This window comes from Cervus canadensis, chromosome 17 (genome assembly GCF_019320065.1).
Source record: "Cervus canadensis isolate Bull #8, Minnesota chromosome 17, ASM1932006v1, whole genome shotgun sequence".
Lineage (NCBI taxonomy): Eukaryota > Metazoa > Chordata > Mammalia > Artiodactyla > Cervidae > Cervus > Cervus canadensis.
Window position 1 is genome coordinate 13,104,928 of NC_057402.1, and position 25,893 is coordinate 13,130,820.

Here is a 25,893-nt window from a genome sequence, read left to right on the forward strand (position 1 = left end):
TTTTTTATTGGTTGTTACCAGAGATTGTTGGAGTTGGAGAAGACTCTTGAGAGTCCCTTGGACAGCAAGGAGATCCAACCAGTCCATCCTAAAGGAGATCAGTCCTGGGTGTTCATTGGCAGGACTGATGCTGAAGCTGAAACTCCAATACTTTGGCCACCTCATGCGAAGAGTTGACTCATTGGAAAAGACCCTGATGCTGGGAAGGATTGAGGGTGGGAGAAGGGGATGACAGAGGATGAGATGGCTGGATGGCATCACCGACTCGATGGGCATGGGTTTGGGTAGATTCCGGGAGTTGGTGATGGACATGGAGGCCTAGCGTGCTGCGATTCATGGGGTTGCAAAGAGTCGGACACGACTGAGCAACTGAACTGAACTGAACCGAACCAGAGATTGTAAATTTTACCTTGTGTGATATATATATTTAGATTTCTATAATTATTTTCTGCTTTGGGACATAGTTAAGTTTCTTGGAAATAGTTTGATCCTTTTGAGACTTGCTGTTAAGATTTGTTAGGTCAGACTAGTCTTTAATATAGGGCTATTTATTCCCCACCTCTGAGGCAAGACGTCTTCTCTGAGTCCTCTACTCAGCATTCTGTGAGGTCTTTCCACTTTGGTTGGTGGGGACAGGCATTATTTCTGACCTTAGTAAAGGTTGTTACGGTCTTTGTAATGTTTTCTGGTGGTCTTCCTTCAGTCTTGTGCAGTTTCTCTACATGCATGCTCTGATCAGTACTGTACTGAATACTTACGTAGGACCTTCCACTGATGTTTGTGCTTCTTTCTGTGTACGCGTCTCTGCTCTCCAGTAGTCTGTCATACAAACTGTAGCTCCATTATTCTTATTTATATAAGAATCCCTCTCTCCTCCAGTTCATTTTGGATGGTTCAAAACCGTGTCAACTTTGAAAACTCTTCTCCCAGAAGCAGTAATCATTTTTAACTCTCACATTCCCCTCATAATTAATGTAAATTATTTGCAAGTTGACAAGTCCAGAAATGTGGTTTTATGAGCATGTTAGGAGTTTTAAATATGGTGTTAGTTGCTCTGTCTTGTCTGACTCTTTGTGGTCCCGAAGACTGTAACCTGCTAGGCTTCTCTGTCCATGGAATTCTCCAGGCAAGAATACTGGAGTGGGTTGCCATTTCCTCCTCAAGGGGATCTTCCCAACCCAGTTTTTATATAACTTAGTTATTATACATTGTTTCATTGTCTATCAACTACATATTTGCTGAGTTCCTGCTGTATTCCCAGCATCATACAAGGTTCTGAGTGTTAAGTTAAAAAGTGAGTGCAATATTGTTTCAGGAAAGTTTTTATTCTAGCAGGGGAGATAGAACAGTTGTCATGAAATGTCATGAAAAATGTAAAACTTAAAAAAAAATTCACTAGATGTTTAAAGATGAGAAAAATTAGTATGATATGGCTTGTCCAGGGATGCATCCTCTAAACTGAGACTGAGAAGGGCCTTTGAAAAAATGTATAAATTAAAAAAAATAAATACAAGATATAATGGAAGAAAAGGTGCCATTTAGCCAAATAAATTTCATGGGCATACACTTAACAGAAGTTCAAAACTCATGAGGAAAACTATAAAAAATCCCAAAGATACAAACATAAACTTGAACAGATAATTTGAATTAGAAGACTCTACATCCTAAAAATGTCAGTTTTTTCCTAAAATAATATGTAAATATAACATGATCTCAATAAAAATATCAGACTTTTAATTCCTAGGTCTGGACAAATTATAAAGTTTATTTGTAAGAACAGACAAGCAAGCATAACTAGGAAAATTTTGAAATTAAAGACCAGTAAGAATAGAAGGCTAACTCTACTGGATATTGAAACATAAGCCATTATAATTTTTGGGGGCGTGGGCTGTGCTGTGTCTTTGTTTTGGCATGCAGGCTTTCTCTAGTTGCAGCTGAGAGCTTTTCTTGTTGCAGAGCATGGGCTTTAGGGCACATGGACTCAGTAGTTGCAGCACATGGGCTTAGTTACCTCACAACATGTGGGATCTTAGTTCCCCGACCAGGGATCAAACCTGCGTTCCCTGCATTGGAAGGCAAATTCTTAACCACTGGACCACAAGGGAAGTCCCATAATTTTTAAAATGTGGTATTGGTTCAGGAATACAAATCAATTGAATACAAACTATAAAACCCAAACCCAAGGCATGTGGAAATTTAGTCTGTAATAAAAGCAGCATCCTAAAATGAGTGTAGAAAATATGGAATTTTTAGTAAGTGGTGTTTGTGATACTAGGATAATCAATTGAGAGAAGATAGGAGTGGATTCCGTTCACACACTACTGGGATGTACAGTATTCATACACCTGTATATGTGTGTATGTTTGTATATATGCCTGTTTATATATACACATACACACACTCCCACTCCTGTTTTTTGCATAGCAGAAAACATCATCATCAAATTGAAAAGACAATGACAGACTGGAAGAATGTTTACCACTTACATTATGGATATTGCATTAGTCTCTTGAATATTTAACTATCCTCTAAAACTGAGGAAGAAAAGGACTGGTAATTGTATAGAAAAATGAACAAAACATGAATAGTGCGATGAAGTAAGATTTGCCACAAGTTGATCGTTGTTTAGTCCAGGTGGCAGGGGTTTTGTTATACTATTTTGTCTCCTCTTGTATACATTTGAAGTTTCCCATGAAAAATTTTGGTTTAAGTAGGTGTAAATGAGGAGAATGCATTTGGAACAAAGTCACTGAAGCCAAGGTGGGCAATTGGCTTCGTATACCATTTTATGTTTCTGGTAAATTTAAAACAGACTCTATTTCCAATATATCTTATTTGTGGTTCAGTTAGCACACGTGTACTTGTGTATGTGTGTATATGTGTATGTGGGTGTGTGTGTGTGAGAGAGAGAATATGTGTTAGTGTATGTTTAAGATAGATTTTTCTGTTAGTGTACTTCTCTGCATTAAACTAACTGATAATGTATGAAGTTGTTTATTAGCCCTCATAGGACTTTTGGATTACCAACAGAATTGATTTGGAAGAAGTGAAATTTTTCTCACACTTTTTATGAATGCCATATATTCTTGCAAATTTTATTTGGACATTGGTTTAGATATATCAGCTGAAAGAGAAAATTGAGAGTGGAATTTTTTTCCAGATCTAGCACTGAAATTGTTCATTTAGTAATTTTTAAGCATGTTATTTTAATAACTTAGAAGGAACCTAAATTATATATAATTACGTAAAAGAACAAAAAATCTATCTTCCTCTAAACAATTTTTTTGCTTTGGAGCCCTCATTATGCTTTAGAAAGATAGATAATATGATTTATTTAATGATACCTAGTGACATTACACATGATCATATTAACTTGTTTTCTATTCTTCCAACAGATTAATATTAAAATCGGAAGTTTGTATCTTTTGCTGGGTATTGGAGATTGACTGTAATGGCAACGGAATTTATAAAGAGTTGTTGTAGAGGATGTTTCTATGGTGGAAGAGAAAAACACAACTGTGAGTTTCGCTTCTTTTTGATTTCAGCATTTATTTAATGTCTTTATTTGTGGCGTTTTGTGATATAAATGTAAATGAGATATATTTTTTAACTTCACAAGGGAGTTAGAAACATAAATGTGAGACACACTAGCTAGTATGAAAGTACCTTGGAGCATAGGGGAGAGAAAGATGAGTTCAACATAAGAGACACTCTAGGACATTACCACAAGAAGATGGCCTGTGGTATGGAAGTTTGAAGAGGATTTTAGCAAGCCAAGTGGGAAGAAGGAAGTAAGAGGAAGTGAGGATTAGACATGAATGTTACAGGTTGATGAAATAGTGTGAGCAAAAGTAGGGAGAGAAGTATTTGGGGAATAACATACTCTGGCAAATGTTTTAATTTAAATACAGACAATTTCCAGTCTATGAACAATGCTTTAAAATGTGCCTTCCATGAATGAATGAATGACCAATAGAGAAGAAGCCTGTAACTTTATCAAGAGCCACACTTATCCGGGACTCCTGGAGATTTCCCTTGCTATTGCATGGGTTTTCTCAGCCCTTCAAGGTTATGACTGGAACTTTATTTGTCTTGGTTCTTTCTTATATTTCTTAGTCTAAAGCATAGCTTTCTGGTATATTTGAGTATGAAGGCTTCTTTTTCGCAAAAAAACATTTCATAAATTCCATCAGAGTAGTACTTGCGCTTTCATTCTGTCTATAGACAGTATTAATTATACATAAAGATTAGCTCTAGATGTTTCTTACTTCTTCATCCTAAGTCACACAGCCTAGGAATCACATATCTTTCAAGGTAATAAACAAAAGAGGTCACAGAAGCTAGCACAGGGGAGTTGATATTATACTAGGGTCAAAATAAATTTTATTTTGTAGTTTAGTAAAGATTTTTTTATAGATGTGGAGACCTTTAGCTTCTTTTCAAAGTAGCTTTTATTTAAGGCTGAAATGAACCATTTGGTTAGAATTGTTTTGTTGACAGTATTTTTATTTAAATGACTAGATTAGTATTTATTTGAAAACACTGTGAAATTAATTACAAAATTAACTTGCTTTCCATCTATGAACTCTTTTGTGGAAATGAGATTCTTTAGAAACTGCTTTTACCATTATGATAAGTTAATACACTTTGGTAGTAGTATATTAACTTCTCAAATATTGGCTAGGCATAATTAATGTAGATTCCAGAGTGCTTGATAAGACCCAAAAGTAGTTTATGTGTCAACAGTTTCTTTTAAAATGGTTAAATAAGTACCAAAGCACATTAGGTTTAGATTGTTATATGCATAAATCTCCATGCATATTTGTGATTTTTTTTCTCTTTTCTCTTCTTTTCTATGCAGTATCTGTGGAAAGAGACTTCAAAGCAGCAGTATCACACAGTCAAAATACTACTATCTCTATACCCCCATTGACTTCTGTTTCTGTAAAGCCTCAGGTTGGCTGTTCTGAGGATTATTTACTTTCCAAGTTACCATCTGATGGCAAAGAAGTACCATTTGTGGTGCCCAGGTTTAAGTTATCTTATATTCAGCCCAGGACTCAAGGAACTCCTTCACAGTTGGAAGAACTAGAAGGTAAACAATAAAATGGGAGGATTTAAAAATCAACATGCAGCATTTAAATGTTGTTATTGCTGTTATTTAACTTGCTCTTTTATATATATATAAAGATATAAAATATCTTTGTGTACAAATTTGACATATCATTTTTTAAAATGTCTTGCGTCTTCTGTAGAGGAATTCAGTGCACAGTGTTTTTGAAAAGTCCCATTATGATATCTGACACCAGTCAACACATTTGTATGTAGAATTGGCCTTTTTTAGGGCTTTGCAGGTGACACTAGTGGTAAAGAACCCACCTGACAATGCAGAAGACGGGGGTTTGATCCTTGGGTCGGGAAGATTCTCTGGAGGAGGGTATGACAACCCACTCTAGTATTCTTGTTTAAAGGAGTAATATAATTGTAGTATGTCAGTTATCCTTCACACATTTAGAAAGAAGAAAATGGAGGAATTATTCTGGTTTTGGTCAGTAAATATAGGAAATATTATTTTCTAAATTTTAGTGTAAAGAGAAATAAGGAAGCAATGAAGTAGTCTTTCTCCCTTGCCTTCTTTTTCATTATTATACTTCTCAGTCTAAATACGCTTCCCAGTCTAAACAGCCACTTGAATGAGGTATATTCATTGGCTGAATTTTGGCTGATATTCTAGAGGCCAGTGGACTAAGGAAGATAAAAGGAAGCAACCTGTATCTTATATTTTAGAAATTGTTTTAGTTCATTGAAACAATCACAATGGTTTATTTCCCTCAAAATTTTATTATGGAAAATTTCAAACATATGGAATAATTGAAAGAACTTAATGGTGAATGCCTGTATATCTACCATATAGATTCTGTCATTAACACTTTTACTACATATACTTTATCACATATCTATCTATCCATTTCCTTAACCATTAGTAATTCTTTTGAGGGTAAGGGGAGAATGCATTTCAGAGTAAATTGTAGACATCAGTATGTTTCTCTCTAAATATTTAAGTTTATATATCATTTACTAGAGTTCATTTGTTTATAGTTTCCTTCTTTTGACATAAACTTTAAACAAAATGAACTGCCCAAGTTGTAAGTGTATGTTTGTTGAGTTTTGACAAATGTATATACCAGTGTGACCCAACCTCCCATCAACATCTATAGTATTTCTCTAAGTACTATTTCTGCCCCATCCTTTCTCTCTTTTTATGGGATACCAATTACACATATGTTGGACCTTGTGATATTGCCTTGTCTATGAAGCTTATTTTTTTTTCCCCATTTTTTCCCCTCCTCTCTATTCTTTTTTAAAAATGTAAAACATTTATTGTTCTTTTGTGGCACTTTGATGCATCATCAGTGTATTACAACTGAACCACTAATCTTATAGTTTCATCAACATTAGCTGGTTTGCTTTCATGACACTGCTGAGGAATCACCTATTTCTGCAGAGGTTCAAGTGAAAAGTTTTAAGAAGTGTGCAGGTTCCTTTTGTATGTCTCTGAAGGTTTATTCACTCTGTTAGCTTTTTCATCATTCACAGTGTTTATCTTGTTAAGATTAGTGGTAGCTGGTTTTGCTTTATTTTTAATCTTAAAGCTTTTTTGGCTGGCTATTTGGAATATGTTCCTGGACTTCTGCCCTCTTAGTTTGTTCTTGGCCATCATCTCTGGTAGCCTCGTGCAGCTGTTCAAATTCCAGGTGACGCCATATGTTCGCATCTCCTCTGTATTCTTAAGGTTTGGTAATATTGACCTATTTTCAAGTTCACTGTCTCTCTCCTCCATTATTTCCATTCAGCCATTAAGCCCATCCAGTGAGTTTTTAATTTTAGATATATTTTTCAGTTGTTATATTTACTTCTGGTTCTTCTTTTCATAGTTTCTATCTTTCTGTGGTTTCTGCCCCCACCCTCAATAATCATGAACCTATTTTCTTTTATTTCTTTGAAGTTTAACATCTTTGTGTACTATTCTAACATCTGGGTCTTCCAGATTTGGATTCTGTGGATTGTCTTCTTTTGAGAATGAGTCACATTTTCCCATTTCTTTGTATGTGGAGTGATTTTGGATTGTATTCTGGACATTGGATGTCATGTTGTGGAGACTCTGGAATCTGTTATATTACTCTTGACAGTTATTTTTCCCCTTCCTTCCCTTCCTCCTTTCCTTCCTCCTTCCTTAACTTTAGCAGGCAATTAACCTGGTTGTACTGTGTGGCAGATTCTGTGCCTTTGGTGGCAGCTGCTATCTGAGCTTAGTATTTTTTTTTTAATCCTTATTGGGAGTCTGTACACACATGTGTGGTTCAGGGATCAGCCAGATATTTGAGCAGACTTTTAATCACAGAATTTGGGGTTTTCTCCTTTCCAAGATTCCCACCTTATTTCTAGCAGCTGTGGTTGCTCTGTACTCTGCCCTATGTTCTTCAGGCCAGAAAGACTGGATTTTCTACTGGAATTTTATGTGCCCCGCCATATAGTGCCAGTTTTGGTCTGCCCAAAGGCTAAAAGTCATTAAATACAGGTGGCCATTCCCCTTTTTCCTAAAGTACTGTTCAGAATCCTTCCTACTTTTTTTTCACTCTCTAGTGCCTTCAGGGTATTTTGTTTGTTTTTTTGGTTGGTTATTATAGTTATCTACAGTGCATCTGGTCCCATCACTTCATGGGAAAGAGATGGGGAAACAGTGGAAACAGTGTCAGACTTTATTTTGGGGGGCTCCAAAATCACTGCAGATGGTGATTGCAGCCATGAAATTAAAAGACACTTACTCCTTGGAAGGAAAGTTATGACCAACCTAAATAGCATATTAAAATGAAGGGACATTACTTTGCCAACAAAGGTCTGTCTAGTCAAGGCTATGGTTTTTCCAGTGGTCATGTATGGATGTGAGAATTGGACTGTGAAGAAAGCTGAGCACCAAAAAATTGATGCTTTTGAACTGTGGTGTTGGAGAAGACTCTTGAGAGAGTCCCTTGGACTGCAGGGAGATCCAACCAGTCCATCCTAAAGGAGATCAGTCCTGGGTGTTCATTGGCAGGACTGATGCTGAAGCTGAAACTCCAATACTTTGGCCACCTCATGCAAAGAGTTGACTCATTGGAAAAGACCCTGATGCTGGGAGGGATCGGGGGCAGGAGGAGAAGGGGACGACAGAGAATGAGATGGCTGGGTGGCATCACCGACTCAATGCACATGAGTTTGAGTAAACTCTGGGAGTTGGTGATGGACAGGGAGTCCTGGTGTGCTGTGATTCATGGGGTCGCAAAGAGTCGGACATGACTGAGCGACTGAACTGAACTGAACAGGAGAGTTGGACTTCCCAGGTGGTGTTAGTGGTCAAGAACCTGACTGCCTAATGCAGGTGACCTAAGAGACGCAGGTTTGATCCCTGAGTTGGGAAAATGCCCTGGAGGAGAGCATGACAACCCACTCCAGTATTCTTGCCTGGAGAATCCCGTGGACAGAGGAACTTGGCGGGCTGCAGTCCACAGGGTCACAAAGTTCTGAACATGACTGAAGCGACAACACCATGCATACACAGGAGAGTTGGGTCTGGCAGAAGTGATAATTTTTAAAAAAGAAGCAAGGAAAGATGAACCTTGAGCCTGGCTTAGCACATATCAGCTTTAATACCCTGCTTTGCACATATCAGCAGTGTCTCTCCAAAACAGTTTCTAAAAGTTCTGATTCACAGTATATCCTGATCAATTGATCTTTCTCTTGTACTTGTTAACAGCATTGGGAGTAAACCATATAAATGGCCTTGTAGTCTGTTTTATTTGTATCATATATCATGAAAATTTTAATGGCTCAATAGTAAAGGATAAATCATATTGAAGTACTATAAACTTTATTTAATAAATTCTCTATTCTTAGACATATAGGATATTTTATGTATTATTTTCATTATCAGAAGCTAAGTAAGAAATAACTGCCTGACAGTATGTGATAGTTTTTCTTTTGTGTTTTTTTTTTTTCTTTGTATCACTAGAAAACATTACTTTTTGAGTTGGATGAGTGAGAAATTGGTTTATACTGAAATTATAGGCTCAATGAAGATGTGATAAATCCATCTGATTTTTAGCATATTGGAGAGAAGATTACTTTATTTAATGAGTCAATAAAGCATTTTTGGTGCCTAATTATAGAAATCAAATACGTATCTCTTGTACATATGTATGAATGTGTGAGTGATGGGCTGATACAGAGATTTTGAGAAGATAGGGTACACCACTATCAATAATGACTAAAATCATGTTTCAGATATTTGACATTTGTTATCTTGCGTTGCATACTTGCTGTTGGATCTGATTTTAACTGCAGCTTACTGCTTGGATAACAGAGATTGATTATTAATATTTTACTATATTTGCTTTATGACATGTCTATCTACCTATCCATTAAGAGAATACATTTGAATAAATTCTGAAATTTTTAATTGGGCTTTTGAGAGGTATAAGCAATTGTGCTACTTTACATTTAGTTCTATAGCACTGTGGTTCTATAAATTGAGAGTTATTAATCTTGAACTTTAAATATATCTTTTTAAGAGGAAAATTGAAATTCTTCATTGACTTACTTATAAAGGAAAAATGAAATAAGAATATTCATTTTTAGGGATAGAGTATAAAGGTAGAGAGTCATCTTTATGCTACTCCTGTTGACAGTGCTGCTCTTGATACCATAAAAAGACTTTTGTAGTAGTGCTTATGTGCTGAATGATTTAACTGTTGGCTTATAAGGTTTACAGGCTTCTTATAAGGCTCTCTGAGATCACACCTCCCTCTTGGCACCCCTCTGTCTATGTATAGGGCTTGAATTGTACACAGTTATTTGAACCAGAGTACGAGGATAAGATCTCACTTCAAAACCAAATATGTTATTTTTCTTTTCTGAACTCAGTGTGAAGCCACCTGTTTCATTGTTCAGCTTAATTCAGAAAATATTTGTTTATACTGTGGTTTCTATTTTAGATAGGATAAAAATAATTAAAAGATGGTGATTTAAACATTTAAAAATTTTATTTTATGTCTCTATATTAATTCTAATGTGAGTCTTAACTTTGAAAGGAATTTGATCTATTGTTTTACCCTTTTAAAATTGTGAGATATAATATACATAGACAAAAGGAACAAAACAGAAATGATTTGTGATTTATTATAAGGTAAAATAGATGTATCTAAAATATAAAAGTAAAATGGATGTATGGTCACCACTCAAGTAAAGAAAGAGAGTATTACCAGCAAAGCAAAAGCTTCCATCTTCCCCCTTTTCAGTCACTTTAATCAAAATATCAGTTGTTACAATCATACCTTCTTGTTGTTTTTACTTTTTACCACCTAAGCACATATCCCTAAATATTGTGGCTTAGTTTTTTTCTGCTTCTGACCTTTATATCAAGTGAAATTACATATTGTATGTATATTGTTTTGTTATAGGTTAGTAAGTTTTTTTCCCCTTTGCCTTGGGTGCACCAGTTGTTAGCTAATAATTCCAAGAAAAGGATGTTGTAAAATTTTAGAAACACTTGCTTTCAGGATCTGCCAGAGCATCTTTTGGAGATAGAAAGGCAGAACTTTCCAGTTCAGCCCAGCATGGACCCAGCTATGATGTATATAACCCATTCTATAAGTACCAGCATGTGTCACCTGATTTGAGTCGGCGCTTTCCTCCTCGTTCTGAAGCAACAAGACTATATGGATCAGGTATGAAAAAAATTTTGTTTTTCCTCTTTAACAAATGTAAAAATCAAATTAAATCTAAGATTCTGAAAGAAATGATTAAATCTTACGACGAAAAACAATTTAATGAATGAAATGAAATGAAAAACAATTTAAAAATAAAGAGAAAAGCTGGCTTCAGAAGTGATATGATTAAATCACATCATAACTTCTCTATGGTTTATATCTAATGTAAAAATTGAAAGACTAATGAGTCTGTATATTGGTAGTTCTAAGTTCCATTTTGTTTGTCCTATTTTTAAAGAAATTTTTAGATTTTGTACATATTTTATATAACATCTGTCTGTTCATATCTACAACAAGAATTTACTAACTGTATTTATTTTCTGTTCTACTCAGTGAAAATGAGAAATTGGAAACTAATGATGAGATTAGAAATGTAAACAAAAAAATAAAAAATGCCTAAGTGATTACCAGACTTTTTAGTTTAATATTTGAGACTGTATCAATTATGAACTATCTTATACATATCCGATTCACAAAATTTTCAGTGTTTTTCAAAAAAAACTATATAGCTCTCTCAACCACTAAATTCAGGGTGAGGTACTGAAAATAAAGTAGAAGTATTTATTTAGATGTTTATTTTAGCACTGTGCTAGGCTATACCATTATTATTCAGAGTTTCATTCTTCAAGGATCTTATAGTTTAGAAAGGACACTAGAAATACAGACTAGAAATATAACAGTACATGGAATTCAATATTGATATTTTTAATATAATAAGTGCTCATTAAATAGTTGAATTGCTTTTAGTACAGATGACTTACATCCTGGTTGATATTTGATGTGGTTGTGAAAATGTGTTGTTTGATTTGTGTTGGTTTCTGTTTCAAACAAAAGTGAAATAATTGAAAAACAACTTTTTTATCTTCTTTGGAAGGCTTTGTCTCTTAAGTAGATTTGCATATATTATGCTTGCCTCGTGGCTCAGCGTTAAAGAATCTGTCTGCATGCAGGAGATGTGGGTTTGGGTTTGATTCCTGGGTTGGGAAGATCCCCTGGAGAAGAAGGAAGTGGCAGTCCACTCCAATATTCTTGCCTGGGAAATCCCGTGGACAGAGGAGCCTGGTGGGCTACAATCCATGGCGTCACAGGTGTCAGACATGACCTAGCAACTACACCATCACATATTTATGCTATTTTTTCTGTAGAGATTTAGTTCATGGTAATTAAGTAGACTGCCAGTGTTTCTTCTTCTTTACTATAAAAATAAGTAATTTTCTCATGTCCCTTTGTAGTTTGTGACTTAAGGACCAACAGACTTCCCAGTCCCCCTGGGCTAAGCAAGTCTATGTTTGATCTTACAAGTTCATCTCAGCAGTTCATTCAGGTAAATAATTTATATAAATTTAATTATAAGCAGTCATTTATTTTCATGGTAAAATTCATATATGTTTCATTAGGAACAACATGTTATGTATCTTTTGTAGACATTTCTATTCTAATATTTAAAGAATAAATACTTGGCATTTCCCACGTGTATTATTTCAGGAAGCTTTCAGTTGAACACTAAAAGACAGTAGTTTTTCTTTCTTTTTTAAAAAAGTAGAAGTTTCCTTCTCTCATGGTATGCACTGAGGCAGTCTTGAGGCAGTTAGAATTTAAAATGGTATACTTAAAAATGCTTATTATTTAATTTTCCTTATTGAATATAACTACCTAGTTAGTAAATATTAGTATTTCTGTTGAGATATAGAACTTTATTAATATTAACACTGTTCTATTTTTGAAATAGAATTGAGAATTTTGAAAATACATACTTGTGGGCCTTTTTCTGTGTGAATGTATATGCATATGTTAAAATGGAAATATATTCTTAATCATCCTCAATTGAGTTAATTTTTTGCAGAATTAATTCTTTATAGCACCAGTTTGTTTTTAATGTGCATCAGAATTGTTAGAAGAACTTGTTAAAATACAGATTGCCAAGCCTCACCACCAGAAGTTTTGATTCAATAGCTCTGCACTGGGGCCCGAGTTTGTATTTCTACCAGGTTCCCAGGTGATGCTGATAACTGCTGGCCCAGGGGACAGCAGTGCTTTGATAACTACTGCTTTATAGGTTTTTTGGTAATAGGGCACTTCCAGTTATTAATATAGTCTGACTTTTATTAGTACTTCCAAGTATGAAATATAAACAGTAATCTCTTCCTCTTTATTACAAAACCAAACCAAAAACAGCAAAGCCTTTGCCATGTATTCCTAGTAAGGGATTTAAGATTTTCCTGATTAACACATATAGAGAAAACTTTTTCCCTCTTCCCTGTCTAAAAGTGGAAAATTCTGAGTGGTTAACACTGTCAGAATGGTTAGCACTCAGTTTGATACTAGAGTGGGTGCTAAGGCATAAGTTTCAGAATCCTTAACATCTGATATGCAATATCTAACTAAAAATGAATTTTATCTTTAGAGACATGATTCATTGTCCAGTGTGCCTAGTAGTTCTTCTTCGAGGAAAAATTCTCAGGGGAGTAACAGAAGCCTGGGTAAGGAATAAATCATTCTACTTTATATCCTTAAGGGAATTATTTCTACCCAATAGTAATTTGAATATATTTATGATAAGGTTTTAAGAAAAGTTTAGATGATTTTAGCCATATTGACAGTGTTATCTGCATATGAATACTCAGATCAGATGATGTATTTTTTAATGTTCAGGCATAAAGGCATTTTAAAAATTAAATATCATTTGTTTGTTTTAAAGTGTATTAGTGAGGGAATTTCTAGAAGCATACAGTTTTAAAACCGTATCAGTGTTATTTGGGAAAGGCTTCTTAGTTTTAACTTAAATTCTTCAGGTTATAATTGGGTTTAGATTTTAAGCCAGTTATTTTTTTTATAGTATGTCTTCTACCAGCACTTCAGTAAAGGCATTGAAGTATGATTTTTATCTTAATAAACTGACAACTTAAAAAAATAATTATAGCATTTTTTAGTTGTGCTCTTAAAATTGGATTGTATCAAAGTTCAGTTGGGCTTCCCAGGTAGCACAGTAGTAAAGAATCTGCCTGCCAGTGCAGGAGATGCAAGAGAGGCAGGTTCGATCCCTGGGTCAGGAAGATCCCCTGGAGGAGGAAATGGCAACCCACTCCAGTATTCTTGGCTGGAAAATCTCATGGACAGTAGATCCTGGAGGGCTACAGTCCCGGGGGTCCCAAAGAGTTGGACATGACTAGGTGACTGAACACAGTGCAAAGCTCAGTTGGATTGGAAGGACTGCATAGTAATTGAAACCTTTTTGTCCATTTACAATTCAGACACAATTACTCTATCAGGAGATGAAAGAGACTGGGGGAGATTAAATGTGAAAGTGTTTTATAATTCTTCAGTAGAACAGATCTGGATCACAGTTTTACAGGTAAGTTAGTGTAGCTAATATCAACTTTTCTTACAAAACTGAATAATTAGGTGTGTAAATTATAAGCATCTACTGTTGCTATCTTCAGGAGAATGGGTCAATATCTTCTTTGGAATTTAGGGTTCTATAGTATTTTGCATAAAATAGTGTTTAATAAAGAATCTAAAGAAAATAAATCTTTAGATATGATTAGAACATATTTTCCTCAAGAGGAAAATTGATATGGTGTGTAGAACATTGTCAGATTATTTTAATGGAGATGAAACAAAAGATCTCAGTAGATTAAAGTCTACTTTTATAGTTTTATTTGTCATTAACTCAAGAAATGTATCAAATATTTGTATTGTCAGAGTCCTTTGTAAAACTCAAACTGTATTTTTTTTTTAGTGCAGAGATTTAAGTTGGCCCTCTAGGTATGGAGATACTCCTACTATTTCTGTAAAAGGAATACTAACATTGCCCAAACCAGTGCATTTCAAATCTTCAGTCAAGGAAGGCTCTAATGTAAGTGTTTGTGTTTCAGTATCTTTTTATGTTTTCCTCATGTTTGTCACTTTAACCTATGTAAAGAATTATAATATGAAAATGTTTTATTTTGGGGAAACTACAGATTATGTATGCCTTGCTTTTTTAAAGAATTTTGAGCCTCAGAAATACTTAGTATTTCATTGTCCAATATAAGATGCATTTTAAAAAGAAAATCTTAATCACTAAAATATTTATGAGTAATATCTGATGATAATATTTACTTTTCTTGTATGTAAGGAAAGTAAGTGTCTTATTCTCATCCTCTCTCCCCCTATCCCAGTCGACTTTGATAAATAATTGCATGATTGTGGTTAATTTCTTTTAAATACTTTCCATGATCATAACTGGAAGACTTATGATCCTGAATTTGTTTTATAATCCTAGGTTTCAATTTAAATATATCTGTATTTCTGTCTTGTGATATGGATTGAAAGGTTACTGTTTTTCCATACAAATGAAACTTATCTTCTATAAGAATATGTCATTTAAAAATAAAGTAATTCAGATGACTAATAAGCATGAAGAAATTTACACTCACTAGTATTCACAGATATACAAATTAAATTACATATTGCTTTCTCTTTCTTTACTTTTTTTGCTTATTAAAATTAGGAAAGTTTCATGAGCACTCTAGCCTATAAAATTATTTTGGCAATTATTTTGACAATATACGTTAAAACCTTAAAATAAGGTTATACTAAGTGAAATAAGTCAGAGAGATAAATATCATGATATCACTCATATGTGGTACCTAAAATACGTTACAAATGTACTCACTTACAAAGCAGAAACAGACTCACAGACAGAAAACAAATTTTTGATTACCAAAGGGAAAATGGGTTGGGGAGGGATGAATTAGGAGTTTGGGGTTAGCAGGCTCAGTGGTAAAGAATCTGCCTGCCAGTTCAGGAGACACAAGAGAGGCAGGTTTGATCTCTGGGTCAGGAAGATGCTCAGGAGGAGGAAATGGCAACCCACTCCAGTATTCCTGCCTGGAAAATTCCATGGACAGAGGAGCCTGGCAGGCTATAGTCCGTGGGGTTGCAAAAGAGTTGGAAACGACTTAGCAACTAAACAACAACAACAGCTACAAACACTATATATAAAATAGATAAACAAGAAGGTCTTGTTGTATAGCATAGGGACCTATATTCAATATTTTATAATGAACCATAATGGAAAAGAATATGAAAAAGAATATATATATATAACTGAATCACTTTGCTGTACATCAGAAACTAGCACAACATTGTAAATCAACTGTACCTCAACAAACAATTTTTTTAAAGCAAAAAAACTTTCAAATATCTACAGGTTTTAACATAGTGTTTCTACTTGGATCACTTCATGGAAATAATCTAAGATGCAAACAAAATATATATAAAGTATTCCTGGCAGTTTTGTTCATAGGCTGAAAGCTGGAGACTATCTAAATGTTTGCCATAGGAGAATGACTGAGAAAACTCATGGTATACCATGTATATTAGTTTCCTATGGTTGGTGACATTATACAGGAGACAGGAATCAAGACCATCCCCAAGAAAAAGAAATGCAAAAAAGCAAATTGGCTGTCTGAGAAGGCCTTACAAATAGCTGTGAAAGGAAGGGAAGTGAAAAGCAAAGGAGAAAAGGAAAGATATACCCATTTGAATGCAGAGTTCCAAAGAATAGCAAGGAGAGATAAGAAAGCCATCCTCAGCGATCAATGCAAAGAAATAGAGGAAAACAATTGAATGGAAAAGACTAGAGATCTCTTCAAGAAAATTAGAGATACCAAGGGAACATTTCATGCAAAGATGGGCTCAGTAAAGGACAGAAATGGTAGGGACCTAATAAAAGTAGAAGATATTAAGAAGAGGTGGCAAGAATACACAGAAGAACTGACAAAAAAGATCTTCACGACCCAGATAATCATGATGGTGTGATCACTCACACTCACCTAGAGCCAGACATCTTGGAATATGAAGTCAAGTGGGCCTTAGGAAACATCACTATGAACAAACCTAGTGGAGGTGATGGAATTCCAGTTGAGCTATTTCAAATCCTGAAAGATGATGCTGTGAAAGTGCTGCACTCAATATGCCAGCAAATTTGGAAAACTCAGCAGTGGCCACAGGACTGGAAAAGGTCAGTTTTCATTCCAATCCCAAAGAAAGGCAATGCCAAAGAATGCTCAAACTACTGCACAATTGCACTTATCTCACACGCTAGTAAAGTGATGCTCAAAATTCTCCAAGCCAGGCTTCAGCAATACGTGAACCGTGAACTTCCAGATGTTCAAGCTGGTTTTAGAAAAGGCAGAGGAACCAGAGATCAAATTGCCAACATCCGCTGGATCATTGAAAAAGCAAGAGAGTTTCAGAAAAACATCTATTTCTGCTTTATTGACTATGCCAAAGCCTTTGACTGTGTGGATCAAAATAAATTGTGGGAAATTCTGAAAGAGATGGGAATACCAGACCACCTGACCTGCCTGTTGAGAAACCTGTTTGCAGGTCAGGAAGCAACAGTTAGAACTGGACATGGACCAACAGACGGGTTCCAAATAGGAAAAGGAGTACATCAAGGCTGTATATTGTCACCTTGCTTATTTAACTTATATGCAGAGTACATCATGAGAAATGCTGGGCTGGAGGAAGCACAAGCTGGAATCAAGATTTCTGGAGAAATATCAATAACCTCAGATATGCACATGACACCACCCTTATGGCAGAAAGTGAAGAAGAACTAAAGAGCCTCTTGATGAAAGTGAAGGAGAGTGAAAAAGTTGGCTTAAAACAGAAAACTAAGATCATGGCATCCGGTCCCATCACTTCATGGCAAATAGATGGGGAAAGAGTGGAAACAGTGGTTGACTTTATTTTTCTAGGCTCCAAAATCACTGCAGATGGTGATTGTAGCCATGAAATTAAAAGACGCTTACTCCTTGGAAGGAAAGTTAAGACAATCTAGACAGCATATTAAAAAGCAGAGATATTACTTTGTCAACAAAGGTCCATCTAGTCAAGGCTATGGTTTTTCCAGTAGTCATGTATGAATGTGAGAGTTGGACTATAAAGAAAGCTTAGCACTGAAGAATTGATGCTTTTGAACTGTGGTGTTGGAGAAGACTCTTGAGAATCCCTTGGACTGCAAGGAGATCCAACCAATCCATCCTGAAGGAGATCAGTCCTGGGTGTTCATTGGAAGAACTGATGATGAAGCTGAAACTCCAATACTTTGGCCACCTGATGCGAAGAGCTGACTCATTTGAAAAGACCCTGATGCTGGGAAAGATTGAGGTCAGGAGGAGAAGGGGATGACAGAGGATGAGATGGTTGAATGGCATACCAACTCAATGGACATGGGTTTGGGTGGACTCCGGGAGTTGCTGATGGACAGGGAGGCCTGGCGTGCTGTGGTTCATGGGGTCACAAAGAGTCAGACACAACTGAGTGACTGAACTGAACTGATGGTTGGTGTATTACAAACCAGGTAGCTTAGAACAACAAATATTTCTCTCTTACAGTTTTGGAGGAAGTCTGAAGTCAAAGTGCCAGCAATGTTGGTTGCTTCTCTGAAGGAGACTCTGTTCCATCTCTAACATGCCTCTCTCCTAGCTTGTGGTGATGACCAACAGTCCCTGTCATTCTTTGTCTTCATTCTAACCATTGGCTTTCATTTTCACCTAGCTCGTGACTTTCACCTCCATGTGTCTCTATGTGTTCACATGGCTATCTTCTTACAAGGATGCCTGTTATATTGGATTAGGGGTCCACCTATCCATTGTAACCTTAACTTCACAAATTACATTTTCAATGACCCTATTTCCAAATAAGGCCACATTCTGAGTTACTGAAGGTTAGGACATCAACATAACTTTTAGCAGGGGGACACTATTCAAACCATAACAGCATGTGATAGAATATTAGGCAGCCATGAAAATAATGCTTAGGAAGAGTTTTTAAGGACTTGGGAAAATGTTCTTAATAAGTGAAAAGGCAGTAACCAAAATTTATGTGTTATATTAGGATCTTACTTCATTAAAATATGCATTGTAGAAAGTCTAGATGGAAATAAATCTTAACTCTAGTTTTAATCCTGACACTCACAGATGAATATTTCCCAAATTAAACTTTTTGATTTTCAAATGAAACTAAGCCAACTTGGGAAAAGTTAGGGGGAAATGTTCTCATATTAAAACTTGCATGGAATATTTTAAAATTTATTATTTATCAAGTTGTTTAGGAGTCCTCTATTATGACAGAATGCAAACCAGCACACTTCATTTATAAGCTCATTGCATATGAATTTAAAAATTAAACATTTTACGTATACTGTGTTATTGATGTGATCTGTGGTTTGAGACAAAGAAAACGATAGCTCAGGTGGTTGGGAGACTCTCAGAAACACAATTCTGTACACAGATATAAGTGATTGTAATAAAAGTGAACACTTGGGCACAGTATCTAAAACATTGATGTTAGTTGCCCAGATATCTAAAGGCAAAAAAAACCTCCCCTTCAAAAAGATTCACTAAAGATGGGAAGAAGGAAGTTTACAATCAAAGCAGTTTACAAAGCAGTCTAGTGTCAAGAAGATGTTAGTTCACAGTAAGCCAAGGTTTTAAAAAATAAAAAGAACATCTGAAAATAGTCTGTGCATGGAAAACACTTGCTGCCTGGAGTGGAAGATTATTGGAGAAGGTAGAACTTGAAACTCATATTTTGCCTTGTCTTCTCTATCAAGGAGATCAGTTCTCATTTTGAAAAGAGTAAAGATAAATTGAATCCCAAATTAGATGGGAAGAGCATTAGACAGACTAGGTCCTTTAAAGAAGTAGTTCAAGTCTCTTAATGTGAACAAGTTAGATTTTGCATACAGAGAGAGTTTGCATGAGAGTCTTGAAGTACTGTCATTAACTGTTGAAGAACTGTGGTGAACAGCAGGAATGATGCTCCAGAACCAAAGATGGAGAACAACCTCATTTTCGAAAAGGAAAAAAGCTGTATTCTGGTGAACTTGGTGTTAATACTGACTAAATTCCTAAGTAATTAGAAGGATTTGTGAAACTAAGACGAATAGTATCTCTAATAAATTTTGGAAAAACAGGTCATGGCCATTCTCATTTTCATTTAAAAATTTTTTATTATAAAAATATTAAATTTGCCTTTCCTAGGTTATAAAATGTTATTTTTACTTATATTGTGTTGGCATATGACCCTTTTTAAAATATGCTATTTACATGTTTTATATTTTTATTTTAGAATATTGAATTTATGGAAACTTTTGTATTTTCTATTAAACTCCAAAGTCTACAAACTGTGAGACTTGTATTTAAGATTCAAACCCAAACTCCCAGGAAGAAAACCATTGGAGAATGCTCACTGTCACTCAGAACTCTTAGCACACAGGAAATGGATTACTCTCTGGACATATCACCACCTTCAAAAGTTTCTGTAAGTGATATAATATGTAATGTCAAAGTATTTCACATTTTTAGAATTATTTACTGGATGAATTTTTTGGGGAGTATAATTTGAGCACAAGAATATACTGAAGGATTAGGAAGGCTCTCAAACAATAACAACATAAATGTAATGTAAAATAGTAATAATTATGTCATTATTTAACTTTTTTGAAATTGATAAAATGTTAACAGAGTTGCTTTTCTTTCTCCATTGAAAAGTAACAGTAGGCTTACCTTCTCCTAATACCTGTTTTATTTATGTTTCATACTTCAAAATAATGGGCTTTCCCAGTGGCTCAGTGGTAAAGAAGCCACATGCAGTGCAGGAGACACAGGAGACAGGTTTGTTTGATCCCTGGATCAGGAAGATCCACTGGAGGAGGGCATGGCAACCCACCAGTATTCTTGTCTAGAGAATCCTGTGGAGAGAGGAACCTGGTGGGCTGAGGTCCGTGGGGTTGCATAGTTGGACACGACTGAAGTGACCAAACACAGCAGGGCACTTCAACATAATAACCCTAAAAGTGAATAATTTTAAAAAATTATTTTTTGTTTTTTTTTAAGTAGCTGATAACATAGGAAAAGCAAGAAAGAATTATAAACTCCAAACTCAATGAGAGATTGCCTTGAAATAGATTAGGAAAGTTTTAGTCATGAGTAGGTACTATATCTGTCCATAAATTGAGTAGAATGGAGGATCTTCCAGCTGGTATTTTTTTGTAAAGGACGTGATTATCTATAGTGCTGATTGATTTTTTGAGGCCCAATAGTTGCTTCTTTCAGTTAACCAGCTGAACACTCTTCAAGTTGCCTAGAAATTCCTAATGATTTAATTATGTAGCTTCTGTGTCAGGATAACATATAGAAATCAGTCATAACCCTTTTTAAAGTCAAACTTACATGTGATTTTAAGTTTACTTAGGAGTTATATTTTACCTGTTTTCAAAATTATTTAAGGTGACTTGAAGTGGTTCTTAAGCTGGCTGCACATTAGAACCACATGGGGAGCTGTTAAACATGCCTACACTTAAACTGTTAAATCAGAATTTGGGGAGGAGTGAGCCAGAGGTATTTGTAATTTTCAAGCTACTCAGGTGATTCTCATGTATAGCTTTGCTTAAGAACCACTGAATTGAAGTGAAATTAGGGATTAAAAATAAAGAACGAAAGATTACCATAATCAAGAAGAGTTGAAAAATCTTGTTATTCCTGATCTTTCATTTTCTATTTTCATACCAAATCTGTTTTCTTTATAGCATTTACTATAATTTAGGCTTCCCTGGTAGCTCAGTTGGTAAAGAATCCACCTCAATGCAGGACACGCCAGTTTGATTCCTGGGTTGGGAAGATGCCCTGGAGAAGGGATAGGCTACCTACCCATTCCAGCAGTCTGACCTGGAGAATTCTGTGGACTGTATAGTCCATGGGGTTGCAAAGAGTCAGACACGACTGAGCAACTTTCACTTCACTTTCAGAATTATTTAAGTTACTATTTTAAAAAGAAAATAAAGACCTGAACTTCCATCTTTTTCCTTCATATTTTACTGTACCCTTAGCCTGTCATATTCTTGGCATTGAATATTTGTATGTAGGTTGATAGGAAAGAACAAATGATGAATGAAGGCATGCTAAATTAGATTACTATTTTCTGTTAAAGTATAGCAAATTTGTTTTGTCACTGTAACAGGAGTTTATCACTTAACTAGATTAGTAGACAATAACCTGCAACCATATTTTATAGAAAGCACATATTACTATTTAAATGGATAATTGATGGATTAAATCTTTAAAGACTAGTAGAGTGTATCAGGGAGAAGGCAATGACACCCCACTCCAGTACTTTTGCCTGGAAAATCCCATGGACGGAGGAGTCTGGTAGGCTGCAGTCCATGGGGTCGCGAAGAGTCGGACACGACTGAGCCACTTCACTTTCACTTTTCACTTTCATGCATTGGAGAAGGAAATGGCAACCCACTCTAGTGTTCTTGCCTGGAGAATCCCAGGGACGGGGGAGCCTGGTGGGCTGCCGTCTGTGGGGTCACACAGAGTCGGACACGACTGAAGCGATGCAGCAGCAGCAGCAGCAGCAGCAGAGTGTATCAGAAGATAATACAGCAAATGTATTTTCTGGGGAATTGAGACATTATAATCTGAATCTGCCTTGGAGAATCAGAATGAATGATTATGGCACAGTTTCTACAATTATATTTTGCATATCAGAGATCTTTTATAAACTTTTTTTTAATAAACATTTTGTATGCCATGTGCTAGGGATGCAAAGATTGATGGTTTGAAGGAAGGGCTTTTGGGCTATCTTGGATCAGTAAATTTATATTACTGTTCATATTATTGACTAAAAGCAAGAATAACATGCTTCGTTTCCTGTGTTGAAGAAGAAAATTGATATTCTAATTGTGACATTGAAAGAGACACACTTACATATCTGTCCTTCACAGTGACATCATGAACAGCAGAACTTCCATGTAGAGTTATTAATTTCTTCACCACAGAGCTTTTGACCTTAACAAATAGTTGACAACTCAAATTTTGTGTTGAATAGTGTGCAAGAGACAAGGTTTCCCTGAAGAATTATTTAATATCTGACGTTTGAAGAAACTTCGCATATAACTAACTTGGTCCTAAGTGATTTAATGCTCACAATGAACTTAATGAGCTTGCTGCTCTTGTTACCCCTATTGTGGAGACCAAGACCTTGAAGCATTTGCCTGAGTTTATATAGCTTTTTGTTGGGGAATCAGGATTTGAACAGAGGCATTCTGATTCCAGAGCCAGCTCTCTTAATTTTACCACATTGATGAAAAAATCAATAAACAGTCTGTGATAGAAATGAGTGTTATTTGAGCCAAACTGAGGACTATAGCCTGGAAGACAGCCTCTCAGATAACTGAGGTATTGCTCAGAAGAAGCATGGTTTTCAGCACTGTTTTAACATCTTATCAGAATAGAGAACGTCAAACAAGTCAGGGATACATTCCTTTAGGGTTTGAAAAAAAGAAAAAAGAGCATGTGCACAGTAAGTCGATATGGCCTTGGCTCCTGGGAAGGGAGTCGTATCATTGAAGGAGGACCAACAGTGACATCCCAGGAAAGGAGGCATTTAATCTTTATTTTTAACATGTCTATTCTTTACTTGTGATCAGTGCACCCTTTGCTTTAATAATTAAATCTGATATACAATGTATACTTGATAGGCCACAAATGGGCTATTTTAATCAGTATAAAAGTCAAGTTAATTCATATATAAACCGGAATGTCTTCCCTATATACCTCAATATGTGAACATATCTTTCATCAACACTGTATTGTCCCCCTAAGGAGATGTTCTAAAAAATCACCAGATAAGGGGTTTCTCTAATTATGCTGAACTTTTCACTTTCAACAGCCATTCCAGGAAGGACAAAAAAGATTTTCTTTTCTTTTAAAAAATGATACATTATTCAGGAATGGAGATCATTAAAAATGCTTTTAATATATACCTACTAATTGATTAGAATTTTAAGTTTTTGGTTATTGTCAGGTTGAAAACCACTTTGAATAGTTTTTCATGATCTGAATTAATATCTTGGAGTATAAATTGAATTTGTGAAATAACCTTGGTAAGTAAGAAATGGTAAACCCACTGCTGAATGCTGCTGTGTTTTGTGAGAATGAACTCTACCAGTGTGTAACTCTAAGAGAAGTTTTGCCATCTTTCAGTATTTTCATCTGTTATATTAAGGGTACAAAACCATAATGAAAAAAATGAATGAAAAAATGTTATCCTGGTTTCCTTTGTGTTTTGTAAACAATAAATAACTTTTAAATAGACAGTAGCATTTGTTCTTTTAATCAGCAAAGGTATTTTATATATGGCTACTGAATTAGTCCACCTAAAAAGATTAATCCATTCTTATTAAAAAGCAAGAGCAATACATTCACTTTTATTTATTAGAATTTAGCAATTATTGCCAAATAGACAACTTTTGTCATCATTTTAGATTTTTCAAGAAGGAGTGACCTCAACAGTTGATTTTAAACTTTTAAGTGATTCACTTTGTATCTTTTGATTTCTTAAGGCATGAGCAATTTTGGCCATTTTGACCATTACAGAATATCATGTTTAGAAACTATCCAAGATTCAGTCAATGGCATGTACATAAAAAGGTTCTTTTTTTTTTTTTTACTGATCCATGTGTCAGTTACTGGGGAATACTGGGTTATTATCAAATATAAACCACTTGATGAAGTATCCATCAGCTGTTCTGTAGCTTTGTTGGAATCAACACTAGCCAAGACTTTTGTGTTTATCTATGCTGACCCTAGTGAGATCTGTTAACATTATGTTCTTTCTTTAATCTTATATTTACTCTTTTCAACATGTGAACAGTAATGTTTTTGTGTTGGCTGACTATGTTTCTTTTTTTCACTCCAAGCACCCTGGAATCCACGTAAATAGGTTCGCTTGTGTAAGGCAGATTACTCACTTTCTTCTGCTCTTAGTCAGCAATACTGAAGAGCACATTTTAGCTTCTACCCCTTTCTGAGTTTCCTTCATTTTATTGTTTGCCTCAGATTTTCTTTGACCTTTTCCTTATTATTTACTGCCTCACCACTTTCACTAGCTTCCTTCTTGCCAATTTTCGTCATTGGCTTACTTCTATTTAGCATAGTAATTCAACTTTTAACCCACAAATCTGTTCATTGTAGTAATCCTTTGTTTTCTGATTTTCATAGCACTGCCTCTAATTTCTACAACTGGAAAAGCAAATGATGTGTTTCATGTATAACATTTTTATCATATTTCATATATTCATATATCATATTATCATATTTCAGTCATTTGAAAAGATTATTCCAATGACTACATTTAAGTCTTTTGAAAATGTGCTCTTGTGGTGTTTATTTCTCTGACATTTTCTCTACTTAAACTGCTTAGGAATTTAATTTTTTTAAATTTGCATGTCTTTGGTCTCCCTGATTTTGAAGGTTCAGTATATATGTGAAACTTACATTATCAGAATTTATGAAAGTCAGTAAGTACTTTATATTGAAAGACTCCATGACATTTAGCATTCTCTTTTAACACTTCGCTTTGTATGACAGTAAAGAGCATGTGTGCATGCTGAGTCATTTCAGCCGTGTCCAACTCTGTGTGACCCTATGGACTATAGCCCGCCAGGCTCCTCTATCAAGGGGATTCTCCAGGCAAGAATACTGGAGTGGGTTGCTATCCCTTCCTCCAGGGGATCTTCCAACCCAGGGATTAAACCCGCGTTTCTAGATTGGCAGGCAGGTCCTTTACCACTAGCGCCACCTGGGAATGTCTAGCTTTAGCTCTTTGTTTTTGAATTTTGAAATATCCCCAAACTTTATTCTTAATCGCCAAATAACACTTTTTTAATATGCAGGTTTGCCATGCAGAACTTGAACTGGGGACTTGTTTTCAAGCAGTGAATAGCAGAATTCAGTTACAAATTCTTGAGGCACAGTACCTTCCAAGTTCATCAACACCCCTAACTTTGAGTAAGTATGTCAAAGTGGTTTAAAATGAAATCTTCAGAAACTATTTATAACAGATAGATTTTTTTCCTACATTTCTTATAGTGAAGATTATAATCTTAGTTACTTTTATTATTTAACTTATATACTTACCTTTCAACTTAAAATTACTTTATTAGATTTCAAATTTTAGCCATTGTGTTTACCCACTGCTCTCTTGATTCTTATCCAGTTGTGACCGTCTTGCATTTGATGCTATT

The 25,893-nt window shown here is 35.3% G+C and overlaps 1 protein-coding gene and 1 pseudogene across 2 annotated transcripts in view; one reads left to right on the forward strand and one right to left on the reverse strand.

The window, feature by feature from the left end:
- The window catches only part of TC2N (tandem C2 domains, nuclear), a 70,511-nt gene that overhangs the window by 39,232 nt on the left and 5,386 nt on the right, over positions 1–25,893 (forward strand). For both annotated transcript variants that reach the window (XM_043489698.1, XM_043489696.1), the window contains exons 2-10: positions 3,396–3,518; positions 4,862–5,095; positions 10,596–10,763; positions 12,038–12,129; positions 13,210–13,285; positions 14,057–14,157; positions 14,545–14,661; positions 19,932–20,123; positions 25,543–25,657. In XM_043489698.1, the coding sequence (XP_043345633.1) occupies positions 3,452–3,518; positions 4,862–5,095; positions 10,596–10,763; positions 12,038–12,129; positions 13,210–13,285; positions 14,057–14,157; positions 14,545–14,661; positions 19,932–20,123; positions 25,543–25,657 (1,162 nt within the window). In that variant the 5' untranslated portion in view covers positions 3,396–3,451. The remainder of the gene's footprint in view (positions 1–3,395; positions 3,519–4,861; positions 5,096–10,595; positions 10,764–12,037; positions 12,130–13,209; positions 13,286–14,056; positions 14,158–14,544; positions 14,662–19,931; positions 20,124–25,542; positions 25,658–25,893) is intronic.
- Positions 6,343–6,718, reverse strand: LOC122454997 (annotated as a pseudogene).